General features: G+C 37.3%; 1 protein-coding gene across 1 annotated transcript in view; it reads left to right on the top strand.

Moving 5' to 3' along the window:
- The window catches only part of Dhps (Deoxyhypusine synthase), a 97,642-nt gene that overhangs the window by 22,930 nt on the left and 46,942 nt on the right, over positions 1-27,770 (top strand). The window contains exons 4-6 of the mRNA XM_090369874.1: positions 4,883-4,986; positions 12,282-12,396; positions 24,872-24,958. Of these exons, the coding sequence (XP_090226000.1) occupies positions 4,883-4,986; positions 12,282-12,396; positions 24,872-24,958 (306 nt within the window). The remainder of the gene's footprint in view (positions 1-4,882; positions 4,987-12,281; positions 12,397-24,871; positions 24,959-27,770) is intronic.

The following is a 27,770-nucleotide window of genomic DNA, read 5'->3' as shown; positions in this document are numbered from 1 at the left end:
GTTTTTTTTTTTTTTTTTTTTGGCTGATACTGAATAAGCTTGCTTTCTTGTATCATATGCCTCTACTAATGCTAATGCAATCTTTGTTGCCAAGGGAACATCCTCCAATAGTAGTGGAAGTTCGTTTTGCAGAAATTCTAGGTAAATGGGCCCTGTAAGACAATTTTGTAACACAACAGGCCCAATCAACTGATTTTCGATGATACTACACCACACGTTTACAGAGAAGCAATGTTGAAAATTTGTTTCTACAGTGGCATGTGGATTTTCATCTGACAACCTATGAGAGTTACAGGTGTTGTTGATACCATCATGGGTGACAGTAGCTTTACCGCTAAACAGTATTAATGGAATTAATCGGCGATTAGTATTTACCCACCGACAAAATTTCAATCACTGAGCGTCGTCTCCTGGTTGAAGGTGTTGCACCTGCTGTATGTGAAATGGATACAAGCCGTGCTCACGTAATGTTTGCCATACCCTTGTCTGTGGAACACCGATATGCATAGAAATTCTTCATGTGCTAATAGTAGGACTACATTCTACCGACTGAAGAATATGTTCTATTTCATCCACATTTTGTTCATTTGCACTTCCAGAAGAAATATGATCACTGGAAACTGTACCAGTCTCACACAGTTTGATGTAAACAGTAGTAAATGCTCTTGAAGCCGGTATTCTGCATTTAGGAAACCAACGACAGTATTCTCTTCAAGCGGTAGCACTTCCACCACAAAACTGTAGGCAAACACCATATCAGCATATTGAGCATGTGTGAAGATGTGTGGCATTCTTAACATTTCTAACACCAAACAGCGTCAGGTTATAACTGCTTCTTGGTCACATCTGATCCAGGAAGCTGTGCACACTAGTTTCAAACAGCTGTTATCTCCTTTGAGAATTGGACACATGTTTATATGAACTTTTTTACTCAGAATAATCGATACTATAACCTCCCAAAATATTTACTATTCCTCCTGAATCACCCTGTACATATAGTAATTGAGCATATGAGTGCATTATTGAGAGGATAGAGTGTAAACAAATTCTCTCATGCATTTTCAACATTTCCGCTCTTTTTGAATTCCTGCTGTTGACTCGCTAGTCAAAAAAAATTATTGAGAAATCCCTGTATTTTATTTTGTTGGAAAATCCCTGTGTTACGTTCTATACTATTGAATCTGTAGAAAAATCTAGATTTCAAAGTTTTATTACTATTCGATAGCACACCAGGCCAACCAAAAGATTTAAGTCATCCAAACGTTGAAGTTATGTTCCTACCACCACAGTTGTACTAGGTTAATACAACTTCTTTCATTTGGCCATTAGATCAAGGCATTATACTCACATTTAAAACTCATTACAACAGAAAATCATTACAATGGATTTTGGAAAAAATTAATTCCGATCTATTGAAGTAATGGAGGCATGGAAATGTTTCTCAATTGTGGACTGTATTAGAATCATAGCTTTATCGCTGAAAGAAGTAAAATGGTCAACGTTAAATGTGTGTCGAAAAATGTATGGCCAGAATCAGTTCATTCAGGAAATATGGTCGAACCGGCAGAAAAGGAATCGGTGTTATAGTAGAACTTGCTACGTCGGTAGGAGAGGAAGGTTTTGATGATATGACTACTGAAGTCCTCATGGGTAGCACAGTTGATAGAATCACCCTCCCCCTCCTGGGTGGAAAAGACCTGAGTTCGAATCCCGTCGATGACAAGAGGAATTTTTATGGGTCTTTTTCAAAACGTGGCTGAGTTGGTCGGGCGAGGGTAGCATGGTTTTTTATACCCAAAACTCAGGTTTTTTGTCCAGCAAAACAGAAAATCGACCTCAGGACACAAACAATTTATAGACGATGTACAGAGTAATGTGGCCTTAGTTGCCTATGTTCCTAAAAAAATTTTAAAAAAGATATGATTACTGAAGATATCCAAGAATTACTGGTAGAAAAAGAGGCTGGCAAAGTGGATTTGGTGGAAATGGCATCAGAGGTGAAATCAATTCAAAGGATGATAGTGCAGATGAAAATTCTAAACTTCCAAATTTTACACTAAAAAACATACGGGAAGGCTTAAAGTTAGTCGAGCAATTAGAATCTTATTTTTTGAATGCAGATTCTTGAATTGGGCCAAAGATTCTTGAATTGAACCAAAGTTCAAAAGGGAGCTTCAAAAATGCTTAGTTCCATATGATGAAATTCACAAAGATTTATCAAGCAAAAGCAAACAAACCCGGATTACTGATTTTTTAAAGAGAGCAGAAGATACACGAAATCTAGAATGGTGTATTTTGTTAACATTTTGTTAACGAAATAGTGTATTTTTGTTAGCTTTTGGAACTTAACTCCCATTTTTCTACTTTTTTAGTCCCATATAACACGGTTTCGCACAACAAGACATTTTATAGGAACCTAACTACCGTGTTATATGAGGGTTACCTGTATATACTTTTGCATCCTTTACTGCTGCTTTGCGTGTTTTGGTGCATCTGTCATACCGTGCTTATTTATTATTTTTATTTTTATCCATTAACTGAAACTTTGATTATATGTTGCATTTAAGATATACAGAGGATTCTGGTTAATCGGGGCAGCCGTTTATTTGGGACAATTCTTAAAAACCAGAACCCAATTGAGAAAATAGCCAGGGTTTACTTCGCTTAATTGGGACAAAATGCCGTTTAATTGGGGCAAGAGACCGCAACTGGAAATTACCCTACGATTGTCTCCGACCGTACCACATAGTTCGGTCGGATTTCTGGAGGTCACAACCATAAAACAATTAGCAGTCACCTGTTTATTAGGTTTTTCTGTTAGTGCAATCTATCATAAACGGATAGTAAACTCGATCTTATTGAATTTGCGATAATACTGACAGCTGGAATTCTGTGGGTTATTACGGTAAATTGTGTTTACACTTCCATTGAATCTTCAATCATATAAAAAAAATAATTTTCAGAATCTTCTCTTTTCCTATTTTTAAAGCTTTGTAACTCGTTACTCCGTTCCCACTTGCGCATATTGTGTTACTTGCAATTTGTGTGTGTGCCGTGTTTTTTGTTATTGATTGCTTATCTTTTTACTGTTTTAAATTTTAACCCCCACCCACAAATGTCAGTGAACAGAAATGTCAACTAGTTTAGTTAGTATGTACATATTACAGTACGTATTAATTTTTCCGATTATCACATATATTCTTCCGAATTTCACACATCATTTAATTTTTTAATTGGTAGGGTAGTAAAGGGTAAATTTGTGCTTAATATATCTTTACTTTTATAGCCTGTGGATAATATCCCTCCTATTTTCGCTAATTAGAATCGCTGTCTAATAGAATTAAAATTCAATTCACAAACGTGATCACAATGACCGGCACTTACTGCACATCGTATAGTGAACGGTACTTTACTATGGTGAATTCATTGTAACGTGATTTGATTGTACAGTGAACTAATTGTAAGGGGGGGTACATTGTATTTTTTTACGTGAAACTTCGGATAATTGGGGCAGCCGCTTAATCGGACCAAAATGCACTAGTCCCGATGTGTCCCAAATAACCGGAATCGACTGTATGTGTATATATATATATATATATATATATATATAATATTCACTGTGGTTTATTGGGAAATTTTCTTGCTTACTAAATTTATGCATCCATAATGAGTAAGTTTTATTGGTTGATGTGTTTATATTTCTCTCACTCTTTCTCTTGGAGGAAGAAAGATGCCTCATGGCTTTAGCTGCCCTGGCACTTATTCTAATTCACAACAGCAACTATCGTGAAGGACATAAAAAATGGTTTATGCATTGTGTACATAAACATTCAGGCGCCTCCGTAGCCAGGTGGGAAGGAGCAGCAGTGCGTAGCACACGCTTCTTGATTAGACCGGGGTTCGAGCCCGTCACCACCAAATACAGAGGATGCGGAAAGGTCAAGGAATGACCACCGCATTTCCCGGAGCAATATGGCCTTAGTTGCTAATGCTCCTAAAAAAAAAAAAAAAAAAAAAACATAAACATTTTTACAAAGGCTATCCTTAATGAGCTGACTCCAGAAGCAATTTACAGATCTGGTGGGAATGGGTTGCCATAGTCACAAAGCTGCTTTTAAGCCAAAGCTGTTCCCCTAATGCACATCACTTCCTAATATTCAAAGTTCTAGTACTTCCATTCTCTGAATGGAAGTACTAGAACTTTGAATATTAGGAAGTGATGAATATAATATAATTCTCCAATGTCAGTGTTCATTGCAGAGAATAGATGTATTGGGCATTATATTGGGCATTATAGCAGTAACAGAATATGATGGATCATGCATTCATGCTACACAGTCCAGTTATCCAATGGACACACCCTGGTGTGGCAAATATTCAAAGATTGATTTCTGCCAGATTGTGTTGCTCCAACAACAGAATTCATTTGTGGTGGTAATGTAATGATATGGCCTGCTTTATGAGTTTTGGACTTGGTTTACTTATTTATCATGAAGAGACGATGATTGCAGCTATCTATTGTGATGTTGAAACAATTCTGTCATACCTTCGTTGTGGCACAGTTAGAACAACAGTGGTTAGAGGAGTAATGTGATGAATCTGCTGTTTCCAGCTCAGGGCTTAATCCAATCCAAAGATGTAACTGTGTCACTCAAAGAGTTTTTATATCATTAAAATTCATAGGGTTCTTACCCAATATTAATTTTTTTTTTTTTCCTGAGCAGATGCTTTATGTAGTGTTCCAATACATGTTGGAAGATAATGCATATCACCAATTTATTTTATTATTTTTTTTTTTTTTTGTAATGATTTTGAACTAATATATTCAGTATATTTTTAATGAATTTTTAAAATTTTTAATGCCTTATCTTCTTCTACTAAGGTAGATTGCTTGGTAACTTCAGCTGGTGGTGTGGAAGAAGATCTGATAAAATGCATGGCACCAACCCTTATTGGTGACTTTACTCTTAAAGGCAGTGAATTGAGGTTAAGTAGGTTTAATACATTTTACTTTCTTTTGGGCCATTTTTCTGATTAAAAAAATATTATTTTTTGTATTCTTTTGATTAACAAAGGACAGTTAAGTTCATTTACTGCAGATTATTAGCTGCTTTATAATAAAGGGCCACCTTTGATTTATTCTGTGGTACTTCTTCAAATCAGAAGAGTTTGAATAATAGAATAGATCAGGGGTAGTCCTTTAGTGTAATAATAAAAATCATAATTTTAGTTTTAATTTTATGTTTGATATGACTAGATTGTTAAAAGTTTTTGTAATTGTTTAGATTTGTGTTTTCTTCAATAAAACTACAAATTAATATAGGAGTACCACTGTTATTGACAGTGTCGTCAGCTAAGAACCCCTGATGTGAAAATAAAAAGCTATTTTCTTTTTAGTATATCAATTATAAACTTGCGTTAAGTGGCTGTTTATTAGGTACACTGACCAAATAGTGAGTAACATCTCTGGTCCTCAGAACAGCTCCATGTCATTGGAGCATGGATTCCACAGTGATGCTGGTCTGTTGCAGACTCCGTCACATCCCATTGTTGCACCAGATTTGATAGTGACAGTGAATCCCTGGTGTAAATAGTTCATTCCATCTCACTCCTAAGTGCCCAGTTGGACTGAGATCTGATGACTGAGCAGGCTAATGAAGTATGATGGACACTTGCCCTTATGCTCCAGGAACCATTCCTGAGCAATCCATGCCTTGTGACACGTCAGATTGTCCTGCTGGAGGTAACTGTTGCCAGACAGTTACCCGGACGCATAGATAAACTATGGGCATGAAAAGATGTACCTGGTTGGCAGTGGTCAATCCGCCATTATTAAGAAGCCTAACAGGTACTACAACACTCTCTGTGCCATCACACTTCCATCAACAGCCTACAGTGTTGACACTTAGTAAAATGGATACATTGATTCATGCTCTCTTCCTGTCATCAGCATGTAACAGTTGAAATTAGGAACCTTTTTTTCACTCTTTAAATTCTCCAATGTCAGTGTTCATTGTATCTATAGCTAGTTGCTTGTTTTTAGCTGACAAGACTGGAACCAAGTTAGATCATTTGCTGCTACACCCAGTGGTGTAGCCACCAGGCTTTTAAGTGAAGGGGAGCAAAGGGATAAAATAGGCACCAATTGTTTGTTTGAATGCCATTTTTTATAGTTTATGGATGTGGGGCATTCATTCTCCCCCTGGCTACACCCCACCCATGACAGGGTCTGATACATTGTGCATTCTGATATACTCCATTGCTTACCACTGTTGTACTGTGTTGTCATTTTTTTGATTGTGGCCCATATGTTAGATTGTACAGATTGTACCCTCCATCAGTCCCACCAATGGACTGCTGTCAGCTGGATGTTTTATAGTTGTTGAACTATTCTCCATACACTCTGGACACTGTAGTGGTTGAATACCCCACCAAGATGGTAGTACTATAGTACTTGTAGTGGTATATCTGGTGCAGACTGTTATATCATTCCCAGTCGCTTATTTTGTGCTCTTTCCCCATTATGTGCATGCACTCACCTCACTATCTGACCACCCTCTTTTTATAGCCTGATACAGGCATGTGACAGTATCTGATGGAGTGATCAATTCCTTGGTTGGCGCCTCCATAGCCAGGTGGGAAGGAGCAGCAGTGCGTAGTACACGCTTCTTGATTAGACCGGGGTTCGAGCCCGTCACCACCAAATACGGAGGATGCGGAAAGGTCAGGGAATGACCACTGCATATCCCCGAGCAATATGGCCTTAGTTGCTAATGCTCCTAAAAACCAAATAACAACAACAATTCCTTGGTTGGTGGGAGAGGGAGGGTATGACTAATAGGTTGTCCACTTAGTGTACATACACGCAATACAGTGTACGTATCTGATGTGGCATTATGTATATATTCAGTTGAACCTCTCAAATCTGGCAACTTATTGGATCTTATCATACTGGATCATTTTCTTGGGGGAAAAAAACAATGTATTAAGTGGTTGAAGACTGTTCCAGGTATATAAAATTACCAATTTTTCCAATTTTTGATTATTTATTGTACTTTAAATTTTCCTTCTCTCTCCCAACTTTCCTTTTTTTATGTCTTCTTCAGCTGGTCCATGCGCAGAACAAATTTCATCATTCAGCCATCCATTTTGCTTACATAATTCTTCTAGATAATGCTTTATAGCCAATTAAACTTTCTTCCAAACTAGCTTTAAAAGCTATTGCTATGCATTCACTGCACTGTAGCTTAATTCCAGAATATTTTTGTTTTAGATTTGTTATCTGGTGCTTTTTTCTAGCATTTTAGAATGTTCTGCATACCACTTCCCTTTGATTACTTTCATTTATTTATAGTTAGTCAATAATGATATGTGCCTGCTGGCACATATCATTAAAAGGGTTCAAAAATTTTCTTTGTCAGTAAGAAAACTTTCCCACAGATCTTAACCAGTGTATCAATTAGCCAACAGTCAAACTACCTGACATTTGAACTTTTTTGAGAAGCATTTCCAAGAAATGCCATAATGTTTGACACTTATTTGTTTATAATTCTAACTAACAGTTACTGTCAGTCATATTTTATGTCACTGTTGAACTTTTTTGAAGCATTTCCAAGAAATTTCATAAAATTAGGAAGAGCTGTTTCTCTCTTTTCTGCTGCCTAAAGGAACTTACGAACAGGGAATTACAGTGCTATGCAATGGGAAATTTATGTCATATCTAATTGTGGTAGATCTGTCACACGCATCTTCAAATTTTTTCACATTAGGCCAGGGAGATATCCCATACCTTGTAGTATAATTAAAATATTTCCATATTCATTTCTGAATGCAGGATATCAAAAATTAGGAACAGCAATGTGTCCAGAGACTGACAGTGGAAATCACAATGCTTTTACATCTACTGACAACAGGAGATTTATTTCTGATACTTGATGGACATCAATCTTTTGGATACAGAGCTTCATATTTTTGATAGAAAGTTATAGGAAATCCAGCATGTACTATTATAATTAAAATAATTTTGTATTTATTTCTAAATGTACCTGAAAAGTGTTCTGAGTAACAAATGTGATAAAAAAAAATAATAATAAATAAATAAATTTTCAGCTATGGCGTCTGCCTCTCCCCATTATAATTAAAATAATTTTTATTCATTTCTGCATATTCCTGAAAAGTACTCTGAATAACAAATGTCAAAAAAAAAAGCTAAAATAAATTTTCACCTATGGATTCCAAACCCCACTACTTACAAAATTTGGTGCCTCCGTAGCCACGTGGGCAGGAGCAGCAGTGCATAGCACACTCTTCTTGATTAGACCGGAGTTCGAGCCTGTGCCCACCAAATACGGAGGATGCAGAAAGGCCAGGGAATGACCACTGCATATCCCCCCCCAAACAATATGGCCTTAGCTGCTAATGCTCCTAAAAAACATATAACATAACTTACGGCGCCTCCGTAGCCAGATGGGAAGGAGCAGCAGTGTGTAGCACACGCTTCTTGATTAGACCGGGGTTCGAGCCCGTCACCACCCAATACGGAGGATGCAGAAAGGTCAGGGAATGACCACCGCACCGGAGCAATATGGCCTTAGTTGCTAATGCTCCTAAAAAAAAACCAAATAACAAAAATAACAATAACATAACTTACAAAATTTCTTTAATATTAGTAAACCATAACAGCTTAGAGGGGAACAGGAATTCTGTGGGTTATCAGACACTCAGTGTAAAACACTGATGGGTTAGAAAGAGACTAGTCACAAGAAAAGTAGAACAAGCATTAAGGGAAAACAAAGGACTTAAATCAGCAGCCATGAGCAGTAATACAGAAAGGCAAATGATATTGAAACTGAAGAATAACGATTGTGTACTTATAAATAGCAGAAGACTACTATAGAAAATTATACAAGGAGCAAGGGAATGATGTCAGCAGTGGGGGAAGCAGTGGAGTGATGTCAGCAGTGGATCACAAATTAGTAACACATACGACATACCTGATATCCTTCCAGATGAGGTAGAACATACTTTGAAGAAAATGAAGAATCAGAAAGCCCCGGGGGAAGATGAAGTTACTGTAGATTTGTTAAAATTGGGAGGAAGAGACATGACACAGAAACTGGCAACATTCTTCACAAAATGCATTAGAAAAGGAGTGACACCTAAGGAGTGGAATAATGCAATCATTGTTTTGCTGCATAAGAAAAAAGATAAATCAGAAATTGGAAATTATAGACCAATTAGCTTGTTGTCCCACATCTACAAGTTGTTCACAAGGGTCATTACTAACAGATTAGAAAGAATACTTGATGAGAATCAACCGAAAGAGCAAGCTGGCTTTAGGACAGGATTCTCAACTATGGATCACCTTCACGTAATGTCACAGCTAATGGAGAAAGCAAATGAATATAAAACACCATTATGCCTGGCATTTGTGGATTATATGTGGTATTAATGATTTTGTAATAACTGAGAGCAAAGTGGAGGAGAAATTGTTGAAGTTAAACATAAGAAAAGCACCTGGGGTGGATGAGATATATCCAGTTATATTAAAGGAGGCGGCAAAGCAACTAAGCAAACCCTTAGCCATAATTATGAGAGCATCCTTGGACTCAGGGGAGGTTCCCATGGACTGGAGATGTGCAAATATATCTCCAATTCACAAAGGGGGATCGAAGGGTGACACGAGTAATTACAGACCAGTTAGTTTAACTTCTGTTCTGGGTAAAATAATGGAGTCACTAGTTAAAGATGCATTGCAGTATCATCTAGACAAGACGGCAGCAATAATTCAGACACAGCATGGGTTTGTTAAGGGAAAGTCTTGTCTGACAAATCTGATAGGATATTATGATGTGGTTACAAAGGAACTGGATGCAAAAAATAATTTTGATATCATATATTTGGATTTCAGGAAAGCTTTTGACACTGTTGCGCATGGAACACTATTGTACAAATTGGAGCAGAATGGTATCAAGGGTAAGTTGCTACAATGGATAAAAGGATGGTTAAGTGCGAGAAGACAGAGGGTGGTAATCAATGGGTGCTGCTGCTCTTGGACTAATGTTATTAGTGGAGTCCCACAGGGTTCGGTGTTGGGTCCTCTGTTGTTTTGTATATTTATCAATGATATTGATGAAGGTATATCAGGCTTAGTGTCAAGTTTGCAGATGATACAAAGGTTGGCAGGGTTGTTAATGACAGTAATGGCAGTGTGCTACTGCAACAGGATCTAGATAATTTGGGCAGATGGGCTAAGAAGTGGAAACTGAAGTTTAACCTTGACAAATGCAAAGTACTGCATATGGGTAGAAGTAACCCGAGAGAAAAGTACCAACTGTGTGGTACTACACTTGAGGTGGTAGAAAATGAAAAAGACCTGGGAGTAATTGTGCAGTCAGATATGAAGTTTTCTGAGCAATGCAGACAGGCTGCCAGGGCAGGTCATGGGATTTTGTCAATGATATATAGGAATTTTGCTAACAGGGAAAAGGAGGTGATTGTCTGTATAAGGCAACGGTCAGGCCTCGCCTTGAGTACTGCGTACAGGTCTGGAGGCCTCCTTTTAGGAAGGATGTAGATTTGCTTGAGCGTGTACAGAGAAGGGCAACAAGATTGGTGAGGGAAGTGAAGGGATCCTCTTACCAAGAGAGGCTTAAGTTCTGCAAATTGCAGTGGCTGGAGACTAGGCACCTGCGCGGTGATCTGATTGAGGTGTATAAGGCCTTGAATGGGTTGAGCACGCTGAATTCTGATGGGATCCTTCCATTCAGATTACGAACCTAAGGGGGCATAAATTCAAATTAAGAAAAGACAGATGTAGAATAGATGTGCGGAAATTTGCTTTTAGCCAGATGGTGGTTAATTGCTGGAACAAACTTCCATCTGTCGTTGTTGAAGTTGATAAGTTGAATAAATTTAAGGAAGAACTGGACAGGCATTTGGAGGTAATGATGTGATTTTTTTTTTTTTTGACTGATGCTACATAAGCTCATACACTTGCTTTCTTGCATCACATGCCACTACTACTACTATTATGATTTTGAAGAAAATATATGAGAACGCTACCTCCTTTATTAGACTAGACAAAGACAGTAACAAATTTAAAATTGAGAAAGGAGTTTGACAAGGAGACACAATATCTCCAAAGTTGTTTACTGCTGCCCTTGAGGAAGCTTTCAGATTAGACTGGTAGCAGAAAGGAGCCAATGTGAATGGAGAGTACCTAAACCATTTACAATTTGCAGATGACATTGTGATCATAAGCCATGATCCCAAAGAATTAGAGGAAAATCTTAATCAGTTATGCACAGTTAGTAAGGATTTTGGACTAAAGATGAATATGGCTAAAACAAAAGTAATGATAAACAAGTATGCCACAGAAAGGGATATAATTATTGAAGGAGTAGTAATTGAAAAGGTGGAGTCATATACTTATCTGGGACAAGTCATTAGCTGTAATAATTATAAATGGCTGGATGTCAAGAGAAGAATAAATTTTGGATGGATAGCATTCAGGAAATATAGTCACATACTGAGGAGCAATATCCCAATTTGTCTGAAATGTAAATTAATGAACCAATATATACTCCCCACCATGACTTATGGAAGTGAAACTTGGCCACTCACCAAAAGACTGGAAGAGAAGCTGAGAACAACACAGCAAAGAATGGAACGAATTATATTGGGAATCAGACTGTTAGATAAGAATAGAAACACATGGATTAGTCAGCAAACTCAATTAAAGGAGATTCTTGTCAAAACTAAAGAACTAAAATAGTCTTGGGCAGGACACATAGCTCGAAAACAAGATGACAGATGGACTAAGAAAATAACAGAATGGTACCCAAGAGGAGCTAGAAGAAGACCTGGAAGACAATGACAGAGATGGACAGATGAAATTCACAAGTTTGTGGGTAATAAGTGGATGGCCCTTGCACAAAACAGAAGGAACTGGAAAGTTGCTGGAGAAGCCTTCATCCTGCAGTGGATTGAAAATTGCTGATAATGATGATGAACAGCTTAATTTGAATAAGTGGCACTCATTTTGTGATTTTGTAGAAATATTTTTCTCTAATTCAACTGTGATTTTATCAAAGAAAAGATAGTTTTTACAGTGGATAAGAGAATGATATAATTCTTTTTTTATCTACCATAAAGAATGCTTGTTGATAGTTTTGCTCTCTCTCTCTCTAACCCATTAGAAAATAAAAAAAATTAGACAGTTCCAGTTATTAAGCAAAGATAATTTTTTTTTTCTTATTATTATTTTTCTTTATTTTCAGGGATAGAGGACTTAACAGAATTGGAAATTTAATAGTTCCAAATGACAATTATTGCTTGTTTGAAGATTGGATCATTCCAATTTTTGATGAAATGCTAGAGATGCAAAGATCTAAAGTAAGAGCAGTTATTTATTCGTATATTATTTGTATTTACTTTTCAGAATAGAATTTTGTAATGTATATATACATATCCAAAAGTAACTATAAGTGTATTTTCTAAGAAGCATCAAGAAAGGCTAAATATAAATTTTAGCTTACTCCACTATGTAATACTTTTCAGAGTGGTAAGTATTGTGTAGACAAAGATAATGCACCTTATTCAGACATGCAGGTTAAAGTTATATAAAATATGCACTAGTATTGACATAGCCAGTATCAGGAAAGAGAATGGAGAACACTTGTAATGTGAATAGCAAAAGCTAATATATCTTGAAATAAGTAATGACTAATATATATTAAGTATTTGGGTGTGTTCAAGGGGTGGTGACGTGAATTCCATAACCTCTCCTACCCAAATGTCAACCTCACCTTCTCGGGGCAACTGACCCATTTCCACAGACGAGGTTCTGCCGACCGAGGTGTATAAGGCCTTGTACACAGCGATATAACTGTCCCATCACATACAGAGGAAATGCTGCACCTAAAGACAGGCTACAAGAGTAGCTCATGGTGTCTTGTCAATGATATACAGGAATTTTTCTAGTAGGCAATGGTCAGGCCACACCTAGAGTACTGTATACAGGTCTAGAAGCCTCATTTCAAGAAGGATGTAGAGCTGCTGGAACGAGTAACAGAGAAGGGCAACAAGATTAGTGAATGGAATAAAGGGTTGCTCTTACGAAGAAAGGCTTAAGTTTTGCAAATTACAGTGTCTGGAGACTAGGCACCAGTGAGGTGATCTGATAGAGGTCTATAAGGCCTTGGATGGTTTGAGCATGCTCAATGCCGATGGGATTCTTCCTCTTGCTCAGAATAATCACCTGAGAGGGCATAAATTCAAATTGAGGAAAGACAGATGTAGGATAGATGTGCGGAAATTTGCCTTTAGCCAGCGGGTAGTTGGTTGGTGGAACAGACTTCCATCCCTTGTCGTGGAAGTTGATAGCCTAATTAAATTTAAGGCTCAGCTGGACAGGTATTTCGAACGAACAGAGGGGTGAAGTGGAAGTGGTTTTTTTTTTTTTTTTTGGCTGATGCTGCATAAGCTTGCTTTCTTGCATCATATGCCTCTACTAATGCTAAAGCCTGTCTAGAGGCTATAAGGTGGGGCTGCTTGTGCCCTTTTGCATAACCCTGCAAAAGGCTGGTAACCTATCCGGGGGACATTCTAAATACTCGAAATAAGCTCAAGGGAAAAAACTAGACAGATCTCAAGGGTAACAACCTAGTCAATGGATATAGGACTACAATTAAGGAACTTAAAGTAGCAACTTGGAACATTTGGGGAATAAATCACAAATTATATGAATTGACCATGGAACTAGAAAATAGAAATATTGACATAGCAGTCATTACCGAAACAAAAAAGAGCAAAGGATTCAAAGAAATAGGTAACTTCATAATTAGCATTAGTAGAGGCATATGATGCAAGAGAGCAAGCTTATGCGGCATCAACCAAAAAAAAAAAACCCACTCCCATTTCACTCCTCCATTTGTTCGAAATACCTGTCCAGCTGAACCTTAAATTTATTTAGGCTATCAACTTCCACAACAGGGGATGGAAACTATTCCACCAACCAACTACCCGCTGGCTAAAGGCAAATTTCCGCATATCTATCCTACATCTGTCTTTCCTCAATTTGAATTTATGCCCTCTCAGGTGATTATTCTGAGTAAGAGGAAGAATCCCATCGGCATTGAGCATACTCAAACCATTCAAAGCTTTATACACCTCTATCAGATCATCTTGCTGGTGCCTAGTCTCCAGAAACTGTACACAGTACTCAAGGTGTGGCCTGACCATTGCCTTATACAAGGGAATAATCACCTCCTTATCCCAGCTAGAAAAATTCCTGTATATCATTGACAAGACACCATGAGCTATTCTTGCAGCCTGTCTGCACAGCTAAGAAAACTTCATATCTGCCTGCACAATTACCCCAGGTCCTTTTCATTCTCTACCACTGTCAGTGTAGTACCACAGAGTTGATACGTTGCTCTGGGGTTACTGTTTCCCATATGTAGTACTTTGCATTTGCCACCTCTCAGCCCATCTGCTCAATCTTTCCATTTCCTGTTGCAGCAGCATAGCATCAGTAGTGTCCTTAACAACCCTGCCAACCTTTGTATTGTCTGCAGAATTGGACATTAAGCTTTATATACCATCGTCAATATCATTTATAAATACAGAAAACAACAATGGACCCAACACCGAACCCTGAGGGACTCCACTAATAACATTAGTCCACGATGAGCAGTGTCCATTGATTACCACTCTCTGTCTTCTCCCCCTCAACCATCCCTTTATCCATAGCAGCAATTTGCCTTCAATGCCACACTGCTCCAATTTGTGCAGCAGTCTTCCATGTGCAACAGTATCAAAAGCCTTTCTAAGATCCAAATATATAATATCGGTTATTCCCTGCAACCAGTTCTTTTGTGACTGCATCATAGTATCCAATCAAATTGGTCAGGCAAGACTTTCCCTCAACAAAACCATGCTTTGTCTGAGCTATAACTGAAGTCTTGTCTAGATCCTGCAGTGCTTCTTTAACCAGTGCCTCCATTAATTTTCCTGGAACAGAAGTTAAACTCACAGGTCTATAATTACTTATGTCAGCCTTTGATCCTGTTTTGTGAATTGGGGTCACATTTGCACATCTCCAGTCTATGGGTATCTCCCCTGAGTCCAGAGAAGCTCTCATAATTATGCCTAAGGGTTTGCTTACTTCCTTTGCTGGCTCCTTTAATATAACTGGATAGATCTCATCCACCCTGGGTGCCTTTTTTATGTTTATCCTCAACACTTTCTCCTCCACTTTCTTCTCAGTTATTACAAAATCATCCAGCTCAATGCCAGAGTTTACTTCACCTCTAGCATTCCCCTTCCTCAATAACTCCTGTGTGAATGTAGATGCAAAATACTCGTTTAGTTTGTTAGCCACCTGAGCAGGATCCTCAACTGTTGAACCATCAATATCCAGTGGACCAATCTGATTCATACCTTTCCTTCTAGGGTTTACATAGGTAAAGAACTTTTTGTTGTTTTTCTTTGCATCCTTTGCCAAGGATTTCTCATAATCTACCTTTGCCTGCCTAATCTCCTTTGTGACTTGGTTACAGACCAGCTTATATCTATCATAGGCTTCCATGTCACCCATTAATTTATATGTATCCCATGCATTTTTCTTCTCTGCCATGTCTCATTAGTTCATCTGACAACCATTTTGGCCTAAACCTTGAACAATATGGTGCCTCCGTAGCCAGGTGGGAAGGAGCAGCGGTGTGTTGTACACGCTTCTTGATTAGACCGGGGTTCAAGCCCGTCACCACCAAATACAGAGGATGCGGAAAGGTCAGGGAATGACCACCGCATATCCCAGAGCAATATGGCCTTAGTAGCTAATGCTTCTAAAAACCAAAATAACAACAACAACTTGAACAATATTTCTTAGTTGGTATGTAAAACCTAGTAGCTTCCAAGATAAGTTCTTTGAATGCTTCTCATTTTGAATTTGCGTTTGGTAACATCATCAGTTGGTGCCACTGTATAGAATTTAAATACTGTCTCAGACCATTGTAGTCTCCTCTACGAAAGTAAAAACCTTTCCCTTTACCCCTGATTGTAGTTATCTCTTTGAGTAAATCCCACTTCAGCACAATGTGATCACTGCCACCTAGTGGTTCATTCATCTGCAGATTCTTAATGCATGAAGAATCGCTACTGATAATCAGATCAAGAGTATTACTCCTTCTAGTTGCCTCCCGAGCATGCTGATGTAGAAAACAATCATCCAATAAATCAACAAAAGCCTTGCTAGTGTGTGAGTGACCAACCCACAAATTACAGTCAATATCTGGAAATTGAAATCCCCCCATTATATAAGACTCTCTGATTTACTGGCCCACTCTATTTCCCTGTATAGTTTCTTATTATACTCATCAGAGTCATTAGGTCTATAGCACACTCCTACTTTCAATTTGCTGACCGGGCTAGCCAGGTGGGTAAAGTGCCTGCCTGGCAACCCAAAGGTCGCGGGTTCGATTCCCGCCTCGGGCTTGGATCAAAGTACTGCAAAAACCTTGCGAGGTGCATTATGGCCACAGAAGCCTATGCGCCAACAACTACCAATAAAAAAAAAAAAAAAAAAAATACTTTCAATTTCCCAATGCTTATGTCACACCAAACTGACTCGACACTGCACTGTCCAGTGATGTCGACTGGCTTCACTTCCTTGGATTTTATGTGTTTCTTAACTAATAGCATAACCCCTCCTCCCTTCCAATCCTGTCTATCCTTTCTGTACACATTGTACTCCCCAAATTCTAGTTCTGCATTCCTTATATCTGCATTAGCATACGTCTCTGATATCCCAACAATATCTGCCTTTGATGTTTTGAGCAATACCTCAAATTCATCAAATTTATTTACCAAACTCCTAGCATTGGTGTACACACAAATATACATGCACCTATTCCTATTATTAGTTACCCTAACACAACCCATGTGTTTACTTGTACCGCAATGACTCTCAGCAGTCTCTGAAATACCTTGCATTTGTGTTTTGAAGACTCCTGCTCATTTCAATAGAAGCAGTGCAAGAATCACTTTCACCTCTGCCAGTGGCTACTGTTAATCTGTTAGTCCTTGTATCTCCCCAAGCTAGCAGTTTTCCGACCCACCTAACACTGCCTCGATAGCATCAGCAAATATTCTTGCATATACTCTAATATACTAAAGAATAAACTTAATAAATACAGTGAACAATTCTTAGAAGAACAACAATGTGGGTTCAGAAAAGGGAGAAGCACAATAGATGCCATAAGAGAATTCAATCTACCAACATTTCTGCTGTTTATTGATTATGAAAAAGCATATGACAGTGTAAACCAGGAAAAACTTTGGCAGATTCTACGTGAAGAAAATATCCCAACCGAACTCCGGAATGCGATCCAAAGCCTATATAAAAACTCAAAAGTTTGTATAAAATATTCTAATGGCCAACTATCAGACCCAGTTAACACCAATAAGGGAGTCAAACAAGGATGTGGACTATCACCAAATTTATTTAATATCTACATCAATAAAATTCTTAAAGAATGGAAACAAACAATTAACAACTGAATACAGTTGAACAACAGGAATAAAATCCAAACTATATTATATGCTGATGATCAAGTAATAATTGCAAAATCCAAAGATGAACTGCAGATAGCAGCAAATGAACTTAATAAAATAGGTAAAAAGTACGAGATGAAAATCTCCACCTCAAAAATAAAATCAATGGGATTATGTGGAAAAAAATACAGAGTCAAAATTGTTATTGATGATAAAATAATAGAACAAATATCTGACTTCGCTATTTGGGAAATTTAATATCAAATGAAGGAAAAGACATCCACACTAAACTACAAAAATATAATAAAATGAATGGAATGATTAAAAGCCACATCAGAAAACAAATGACAATTGAAACAAAATTACGACTGCACAACATCACTTCAAAACCAGCCCTCTTCTACAGCTGTGAGACTTGGGTCATAAATAAGAAAGATGCACACAAACGAGAAGCAGCACAAATGAGATTTTTAAGACCATTTTTAGGCTTTACAAGACTAGACCACCAAAGAAAATTAGATATCTGCTAGAAATTAAAAGTAGATAACATAGTAAATGACATAAAACGGTATCAAGAAAAATGGATCATCCACATAGAAAGAATGAACCCAGACTGGATCCCAAAATTAGCCTTTAATTACAAACCTACAGGGAAGAGAGAGAGATGTTGGTTGACCAAGACAACGATGGCGAGATCAAGACCACCTCCAAGAGCTACAATGGAACAGGTCTTAAAAGACCTAACCGGACCAAATTCATGATGATGATGATGATATTAAGTACTTCAAATTTTGTGGCTGTTATTTCAGAGAATCTCAGTTTTGTAGATGTAAACTGTTTCTGTTATGATTCTGTGAGAAAGTAAAGATTCGTGTGAAAAGAGAACATGAAATTGCTGATTATGAAGCTTTATAATATACAACAGACTCTCGATTTACTGGGACACTTCAAGGGTCCAAAAAAAAAATCAAACAGAAATCATAAAATTCAAGTAATAAGTAGAATGGGTATAAACAGATATTTTGCAAGTCGCAAATAAGTGACAAGAAGTGGCATTATAAGCGTCGTGTGCCTATTATCTTGCAAACCCCACTGTATTTGCATTCGCTGCTCAAAAAAAAAAAAAAAAGAGAGAGAGAGAGAGAGACCAAATGTTTAGTTTGTTTTAGTGCATTGCGTCAATTGTTATGTTCCGTCACACCGCAAAAGGGCAAATTTTGTTTTATTATTTATGTCAGGGATGTCAAAATTTTTTTATAGTAAAAAAATTTTTTTTGTTTAGAAATCGTGAAAATGATGGATAAACGCAAAAGAGTTGCGCTTTCAGTTAAACAAAGACTTGAAATTATTCAAAAGTTTGAAGACAGTGCATCCGTTAAATCTCTAATGAACCATTATAATGTTGGTGACCAAAGCATATGCAACACTGTAAAAAATAAAGGGAAGCTATTAGATTTAAAATCAGCGTCGCAAAAAATAAAGGGAAGCATCGCATTGGACACACGAGTAATACGTGATAAGTTTTTTTATCTATCGCCATATTTTTTTACGCAACCTAATGTTCAGCAACCTAAACATTTATGTTTAGGTTGCCGAACATTTTTCGATACAGTAAGTCCCCGACTTACGCAACTACGGATTTATGTAAATTTGTTTTCACTCAATTTTTTTTATTTTTAGGATTGTAATATTTAAAACAACAAAAATAAATAAATAAATAAAAATAATAATAATAAGCAATCAATAACGACGATCACGGCACGCACAAATTGCACAAGTGAGATAGAAGTAACAAGCAAAAAAATAGGAAAAAAAAGAGAAGATTCTTACAATTATTTATGGGTTTTTTTTTTTTTTTATGACTGAAGATTTCATTGAAGGGGTCACACACTTCACCATAATAACGTAAAAACCCACAGAACCCAGCTATCAGTATTATCACAAATGCAATAAGATCAAGTTTACCCAATAAAACAGAAAGTGCAAATTGTTTTTATTGTTTTTTGTTGACCTCCAGAAATGTGCTTTAGTAAAATGTGAGCTCGCACGGGATGATAATATGAGTTTTAGCCTTAACCCTGTGAAGTTCTTTACAGAAAATTTCATTTTGACCGTTATCATGGCGTTGACTAAGAGAATAAGCGACAGCGGTACTAGTATATCTACCAACAAAAGGAAAGCGATCGATTTGGATCAGAAAATTAAACTAATAAGAATGTATGAAAATGGTCAAACATTAACAAGTATTGCACTGAATTCAAATTTATCAATAATAATATAGTAGCAATATGTTACTAGTCATTCCCGAGTTACGTAAAACTCGGCGAAGTAAGAAGTCCTGGAATGTATCTCTTACGTATGTCGGGGACTTATGTATTTTTGGATTAACCGGGAAATCGATTATCCGGGATTTGTTTTTTACCATCTATCCCGGAAAATCGAGAGTCTACTGTATTGCATTAACATGCCAGAAGTTGTGTGAAATTATCTACAAGATATTGCTGACTTTGTAGCATCTTTACAAAGGGAGATCAAAAGGTGAAGTGAATAATTACAGACCTGTAAGCTTGACTCCTGCTCTAGGAAAAATAATGCAATCACTGGTCATAGAAGTAATGTAGTACCATCTGAATAAGAATGCAGTTATTGGCAGTCGCAGCATGGATTTCTGAAGGAGATGATCTTGTGTGGCCAATCTGAGCAGCTACTGTGAGCTAGTCACAAACAAACAAGATGCAGAAGATAATTTTGGCATCATGCACTTAGATTTCAGAAAAACTTTTGATACAGTTCCTCATGGAAGACTGCTATACAAATTGGAGCAATGTGGCATTAGGGACAACTTTCTGCTATGGCTAAAGGGCTGGTTGAATGGGAGAAGTCAAAGCATGGTTACCAGTGGACAATGCTCTTCTTGCACCAATGTTATTAGTGCAGTCCCCCAGGATACAGTGCTGGGCCAATTGTTGTTTTCGATATTTATGAATGATATTGATGAAGCATATCAGGCTTAATTTTTAAGTTTGCAGATGGTACAAAAGTTGGGAAGGTGTAACAATTTAAAATAAATTAGGTAGATGGGCTGAGAAGTGGCAATTGAAGTTTAACATTGAGAAATGCAAGGTACTGCATACGAATAGCAGTAATCCCAGAATAACGTATCAACTATGTGGTACCACACTCAGGTTAGTAGATAATGAAAAAAAAACTGGTAATTGTGCAATCAAACATGAAGTTCTCTGAGCTGTGCAGACACACTGGTAGAACAACTCATGAGGTTTTGTTAATGATATACAGGAATTTTTCCAGCAAGGATACAGAGGTAATTATTTTGCTGTATAAGACTGGTTAGGCCACATCTTGTGTACTGCATACAGTTATGGAAGTATCATTTTAGAAAGGGTGTTGGTTGGAATAAGGGCAGAGAAGAGCAACAAGAGTAGAAAGACCTAAGTTCTTTTTTTTTTTTTTTTTTTGGTAGTTGTTGGCACATAGGCTTCTGTGGCCATAATGCACTTCCCACGGTTTTTGCAATACTTTGATCCAAGCCCAAGGCAGGAATCGAACCCGCGACCTTTGGGTTGCCAGGCAGGCACTTTACCCACCCGGCTAGCCCGGTCTGCACCTAAGTTCTACAAATTGCAGCATGTGGAAACTAAGCACCTTGGAACAAGCTTCCATCTGGTGTTGTGGAGTTGCATATTTTGAATAAGTTTAAGGAAGAATTGGACAAATTGTTCGAGGGAATGGACAAGTGATATGGTAAATGTGTTTTTTGTTTCCTTGTCATTTACCACTACTAATACCAATACATTTTTTCCTGACTAATAGAGATTTTTCATTTCAATAGAGAAACTATGACAAAAAAAAAAAAAAAAACTTGAGAAAAGCATTGATTTCCTCCAGAGTGAAAGTACAGGGAGGATGCAGTTAGTGGAGCAGAGTACAAAATGGAGGAGCTTTGCTGTTATAAAGTTTTGAATTTTGGGGAATTTTGTAAGGGACCTACATACAAAGTATTATAATGGGGAGTATGTTTATATAATTAGCATTAGCATTCTTTGCAGGAGAGCCCTGCAAAGAATCATCTGTTCTGGACAAAGGTTGACATTGTCAGGGACCTACATACAAAGTGTTGCCATCATATTCTATCATTCATAATATTGCATATGTCTTCATGTCCTCGGCCCTCTGCGGGATCACATGTAGCACCAGTACAGTGCACAGGATGCTATATGATATGGATTACCACAGTCATGCAGCTGTCCACAAGCCATTGATCACCCCATTTAATGTCAGGCACTATCTAGCTTGGCGTAAAATTTGCTATTCTTGGATTGTAGACTAGTGGAAAGCTGTGCTTTGAAGTGACGGATTATGGTACATGTAGGCATGCTCCTAGGGTATTGTGTACCCTTTTATGTGTGTGTGGGATTTTTTTCTTCTATCATGTTTGCACCCCCCCACCCTTTTACTTTGATAATTGGTAATGATAAACATAAGTTTGTAGTATGCATTTTAATTCTCAAATCAATTTTTACATTTTTATCTAATTATTAAGCAATCTCATAAATAAAGTCAACAAAATTATAAGATAGCAATATCACATACAAAAACATTATACAAAAAAAAAAAAATTGAATAAGAATAACTCAAAATTTAAATTTTAAATGAAGAAATTGTATTTTTTTTTTTTATTCTAAAAAAGTGGTTTTATGAGTTTTATTGATGCAAAGTTTAAAATAACATTAAGTATATTAATTCCAACTAAAACATCATTTTTGAGAGAAATTAATGCCAGATTAGTTAGTTGGCATATTGGAACAAAGGCAGTTTTTTAATAATTTTCAATTTCAAAAATGAGTGCTCTTTGGATAATACAGAAACGGGAAGTGTTAGACTGCAGTGTCATAGACAGCAGTATATTCTATTCTCTGATGATGTAAAATGAATTTACATGGTCTGGCTGACCCAGATATGATTTTGGTTTAATTTCTTTTTTTTTTTTTTTTTTTTGTTAAATCATGACATACACTGGTGTTCAAGGAAAGTGCATCACCCCTTAAAATTGTAATTGTTGTCCAAATAACATAAGTATATGGCAATATTTCTTACAGATTGCATCAGATAAGATTGACACATGTAGGTGATAACGTAATATTGCATCAGCTGTTATTTTCATCTATATAAGCACACTCTGCAAGAGTTGCAGCCATTCCTTGCTTGTGTCAGGATGGCGAGTTATGTGCAGTTGGCGCCACGAAGAAAGAGTGCTGTTGCTGCTTTACATGAGGAAGGATGTTCTTCCCATCATATTGCTTATAGAGTGTCTTGTAATCAGTCAAGAGTGAGTAGATTTCTTTCCAAACTCAAGAATACTAGTTCTGCTGATGAGGAAAAAAGGAACCCGGACACAAACTAGTCTCTACGCCAAAACAGGACCGCATTTTGAAGTGCTTATGCCTTAAAAACTGTAAAGCTTCTTCGTCTGAGCTGAAAAGAGAATGGGAAGAACATACAGGAGTGATAGCAAGTGCAGTAACAGTCAGAAGATGCCTCTTCAAAAATGAACTTTGTAGCCCGTCATCCTAAGGAAAAGCCCCTCCTCACACAAAAAATAATAACAGGCCCGATTGATTTGGTGTAAGGAGCATGTCAAATGGACCCCCCCCCCCCCCGAGCAGTGGAAGTCAGTTATTTTCTCAGATGAGAAGAAATTCAACCTGCATGGTTCTGATGGGAGACAAACGATTCACTGTAGATGTGGTGAAGAATGCCATCCAGACTGCTGGCTATATTGGAAGGCAAATTTCTGCCAACCATTAGAGACCATTTCAGTCTGCCAAGTAACTGCATCTTTTAGGATGACTCTGCTCCTTGTCATCGGGTGAAAAGTGCAAGTAGGCACTTCTGTAGTTACTTTAACTTCATATCTGCATTAGAGGTTCGACAGTAATGTGTTTACATTTGTTACTGGTTAAAAAAATGTTGGAAGAAGGGTCGATTACAACTCTTAGCTGGCCAAGAAACAGCCTGGACCTGAATCCTATAGAGAACTGTTGGCATCATGTGGAATCTGCAGTTGCCAGAAAGAAACCAAAGACCCTTCGTGAACTTCAGGAAGCCATAATTTGTGTTTGGAACCATGAACTATCAGTTGATTATCTTCAGAAATTGATCTTGTCAATGCCTCGATGGTGTGCTGCTGTCATCAGGCAGAGGCAGTTCAACTAAATATCAGTTTGCACCTGGTGAAAATTTCACCAGGTGCAAACTGATATTTAGTTTTCATTTAATTTTGTTTTCCATTTAAAATGATAAACTGAAGCAAATTGAGGTCTTCTGATAACATTTCAGTTGTAATTGTCATGTTTACCAAAACTGTTGTATGAAGGTTGAAAATGCTCATTTTGGAATATTTCGAGAGCACCTGTCAAATATTACTTAGCTTTGCCTTAACTATTAATAAATATCTTTTGTTTATGTTTCTGTTTGTGATGTTAGTCATTAAAGTAACATACCATTGCAAAAAAGGGTTACAAATGTGAAATTTCTAGGTGATGCACTTTCTTTGAATACCAGTGTATATATGAAGAACATATGAAGTAGATGCACATATCTTAACATGTATAATAAAAGGTGTATTTTATGTAATATACAGTTTTTGTATTTAATTATAAAAATAAATAACATTGTGATATATTTATTTGTATAAATTCAACATTTATTTGAAGTGCACAAAAAATTAAATTAATTGTAATCACTGGATAAAAACTGATGTAGTAGTAATTTTTGTAACCACTTGTTTATCCTCATACAAAGCTGTAGCAAGATTCGGCACTTTAGTTTGAAACATTCTGGCATACTTACTACTAAATCCATTCAAAGGTCATAGCCACAGAGTGGTAACTAATCTGTAGTCATAGCAGTTGATAAGAGGGCGAGACAGCTTTTGTGCCTTATGGCTGTTGCTGTAAAATTTATTAAATTGGACTGTGAAGCATATGTGGCAAGTCTCAGCAATTAACAATAAAAAATTAAATTAAATTAATAAATGCATATTTTTCATTAACAATGCCTTTTAATTATATTTCTTGGGGAAAAAAATAGGAATCTATTTATTAACATTATGGATAGATGTACTAGAAGGATTATGTGTTAAAAGCATGGAATTAATGTGTTAGAGTAATTAATGTATTAAAAAAATGGAATAGCTGCCATTTAGATACAAGGAAAAATTTTGTATATCAAACTACTCACTTCAGATAAATAGTCAGATGTGCATATTATTTATTTATTTTTTTCATTGAAGGATGTTATCTGGTCTCCATCCAAAATGATTACCTTGCTAGGTGAAAAGATTAATAATCCTGAGAGTATATGTTATTGGGCTGCAAAAGTGAGTATTATTATTTGAATTGTATTGAGAATGCTTCTTTTTTTTTTTTAAATACTTTTCTTAATGGTAAGTATTATGCCTGAAGGCAGTCCTTAATCCTGGAGATTTTAATTACAGGTTAATTTTTTTAATTCCTTTTACTTTTCCTTTGTATTTGGATCTTTAGCCATGTGTATTCTGAACTTTTTTTGTATAAAGGCAAAACTTTGCAAATCCGCCTAATGATGTCTGTTCAAACTCATGTGAAAATGCTGTTACAAATTTTATTTTGTCTAAGGTACAACTCAAACCTAGTCTTTTCCAAATGGGTGCTGAATGACTAAGCCACTATGTATTAGTATTAGCTCAGTGCTAATTAGTACCACTCAGTATTAGCATAGTGCTAATACTGAGGTCCCATGCTTTTCATACAGTCCTACTTTTAACCACTACCCAAATTGGTCAGTGGACAAAGGAGCAGTTCAGACTTACTGGAAAAACAGCTCTTCTCTCCCTCCAAAGAAAGCCAAGTTGATTCCTTTCTGCTGGTAAGGTTATGGTATTGGTTTTTTTGGTGTGTTGCTAGTGGATTACCTTCAGAAAGGCCAGACAATCACAGTGGCATATTTCACAGACCTTGTGAAGCATTTATGTGAAAACATCAAATACAAAGGCTGAGGAAAACTTAGCAAAGGAGTCTTGTTCCGCCAGGACAACACTCCTGCTTACAAGTCTGTCATTGCCATGGCTGCACTGAATGAGTATGGCTTAGAAATCTGCACCCCCCCCATAGTCACCAGATTTTGTTTCTGTATCAGTGGAGATGCACCAGTTTCTGCACCCCCCCCCCCCCATAATCACCAGATTTAGCACTGTTGGACTTTCACCTGTTTCCTAATTGGAAAAAATACCTGTCTGGCATCCATTTTCTCATCCACAGTTACATCATTGCTCCAGTGGATGCATTCCTGGAGGCCCAAGAAGAAACTTTCTAACTAGCTGGAATCTGCATTGCAGCACAGACTCCTCAAATAAACCCTTTGTACTCAGGCCATGAACTTAATTAACTGACACTTCTTCACCTTCCTCAATATAGATCTAGTTTTATTTAAGTTGTTTTTGAAATAATATTTTTGTTTTTCACAAAAATATTATTTCAAGATTAATAGAATTAAAGATCCTGATATGTTCTGTGCTTGTGTTTTTTTTTTTTTAACTTTTTGTGCTTAGTAGGCACCCGTCACCTCGCAGGTGCTGCTTGCATTTCATATTTATTTTGCAGAGTCATGATATTTTGTGTGTAGCATCATACATATCTCTGTACTAAAGGTGTAAAATTTCAGCCTTGTCTTAATTTGTTTTTCTCTTACACAGCTGAACATGTGACAAAGTAGCATCATGGACAAAGTTAAAGCCAGAGCTGTAATCCGGTATCTGTTCTTGAAGGGGAAATCTCCTAAAGAAATCCACAAGGAGATGACTGCTGTATATAAGGATGAAGCCCCATCCTATGGCATTGTGAAGCACTGGCATAGACAGTTTAGGTGTGGTCGGACATTGGTAGAATCTGAGCCCATTCCAGGTCATCCCCATTCAGCCATTGATGACAGCACGATCAGAAAAGTGGAGTCATTAATCATGGAAGATCGCCAGATGTCTGTGCATGAATTGTCCCAGGAGGTGAAGATTAGTGTGGGCTTTGTTGAAACAGTGCTTCATAACCAACTCCATTTACGGAAATCGAGTGCAAGATGGATTCCCCGATTATTGACTGGTTTCCAGAAGGCTGATCAACAACAGAAATCACAGGAGTTGTTAGCCCTGTGCCAAAAAAATGAGGAAGACTTTTTCTCTTGTCTAATCACTCAGGATGAATGTTGGGTACACCATTTCGACCCTGAAAGTAAAAAGCTGTCCATAGAATGGCGACATTGTGGTCACCCCCAAGAAGGCAAGGGTCCAATCGTCAGCAGGAAAGGTTGTTGTTGTTATTTGGTTTTTAGGAGCATTAGCAGCTAAGGCCATATTGCTCCAGGGATATGCGGTAGTCATTTCCTGACCTTTCCACATCCTCCATATTTGGTGGTCACGGGCTCGAACCCGGTCTGATCAAGAAGCGTGTACTACGCACTGCTGCTCCTGCCCACCTGGCTACGGAGGCGCCAGCAGGAAAGGTCTTGCTGACAGTGCTTTGAGATGTGAAAGGCATAATAATGACTGATTACCTGCTGAAAGGTAGAACAATTACAGGTGCCTATTATGCCAACTTACAAAATTACAGGAGAAAATCAAAACATGTAGGCGTGACATGTTGTCCAAAGGTATGAGAATGCTTCAAGACAGTGCCCCAGTTCACACTTCTGAAATTGCAACAACACAAGCGGCCACTTGTGGATATGAAATACTGCCCCATCCAGCCTACTTACCCAATCTTGCACCATCGGACTTCTTCTTGTTTCCTTCCCTCAAATCATTTCTTCGGTAGACCCCTTCCTTCACGACGAGACACTCATTTCTGCAACAGAGTTCAAAGACCAACTTCACCACTTCTACAAAAAAGTATCCGTAGCCTTATCCATCAATGGGGAAAATGTGTAAATCTGCATGGTGGCTATGTAGAGAAGGACTAAAACCTGTGCCAAGAATCAACAGGCTAGCACCTCTGCAGCTAGGTGATTTTTCAATAAAAAATCAGGTGGTTTTTTTATTGAACCACCCTCATTTGTACATACTAACTAATTGATATTTCTGTTCACTGAATTTTTTTAGGGTTGTAAAATTTAAAATTTAAAAGTAAAAAAGATAAGCAATCAATAACAAAGAACACGGCACT

This window comes from Mastigoproctus giganteus, chromosome 3 (genome assembly GCF_048544385.1).
Source record: "Mastigoproctus giganteus isolate SK-2022 chromosome 3, ASM4854438v1, whole genome shotgun sequence".
Classification (NCBI taxonomy): Eukaryota; Metazoa; Arthropoda; class Arachnida; order Uropygi; family Thelyphonidae; genus Mastigoproctus; species Mastigoproctus giganteus.
This window is presented reverse-complemented; position numbering and strand designations above follow the sequence as displayed.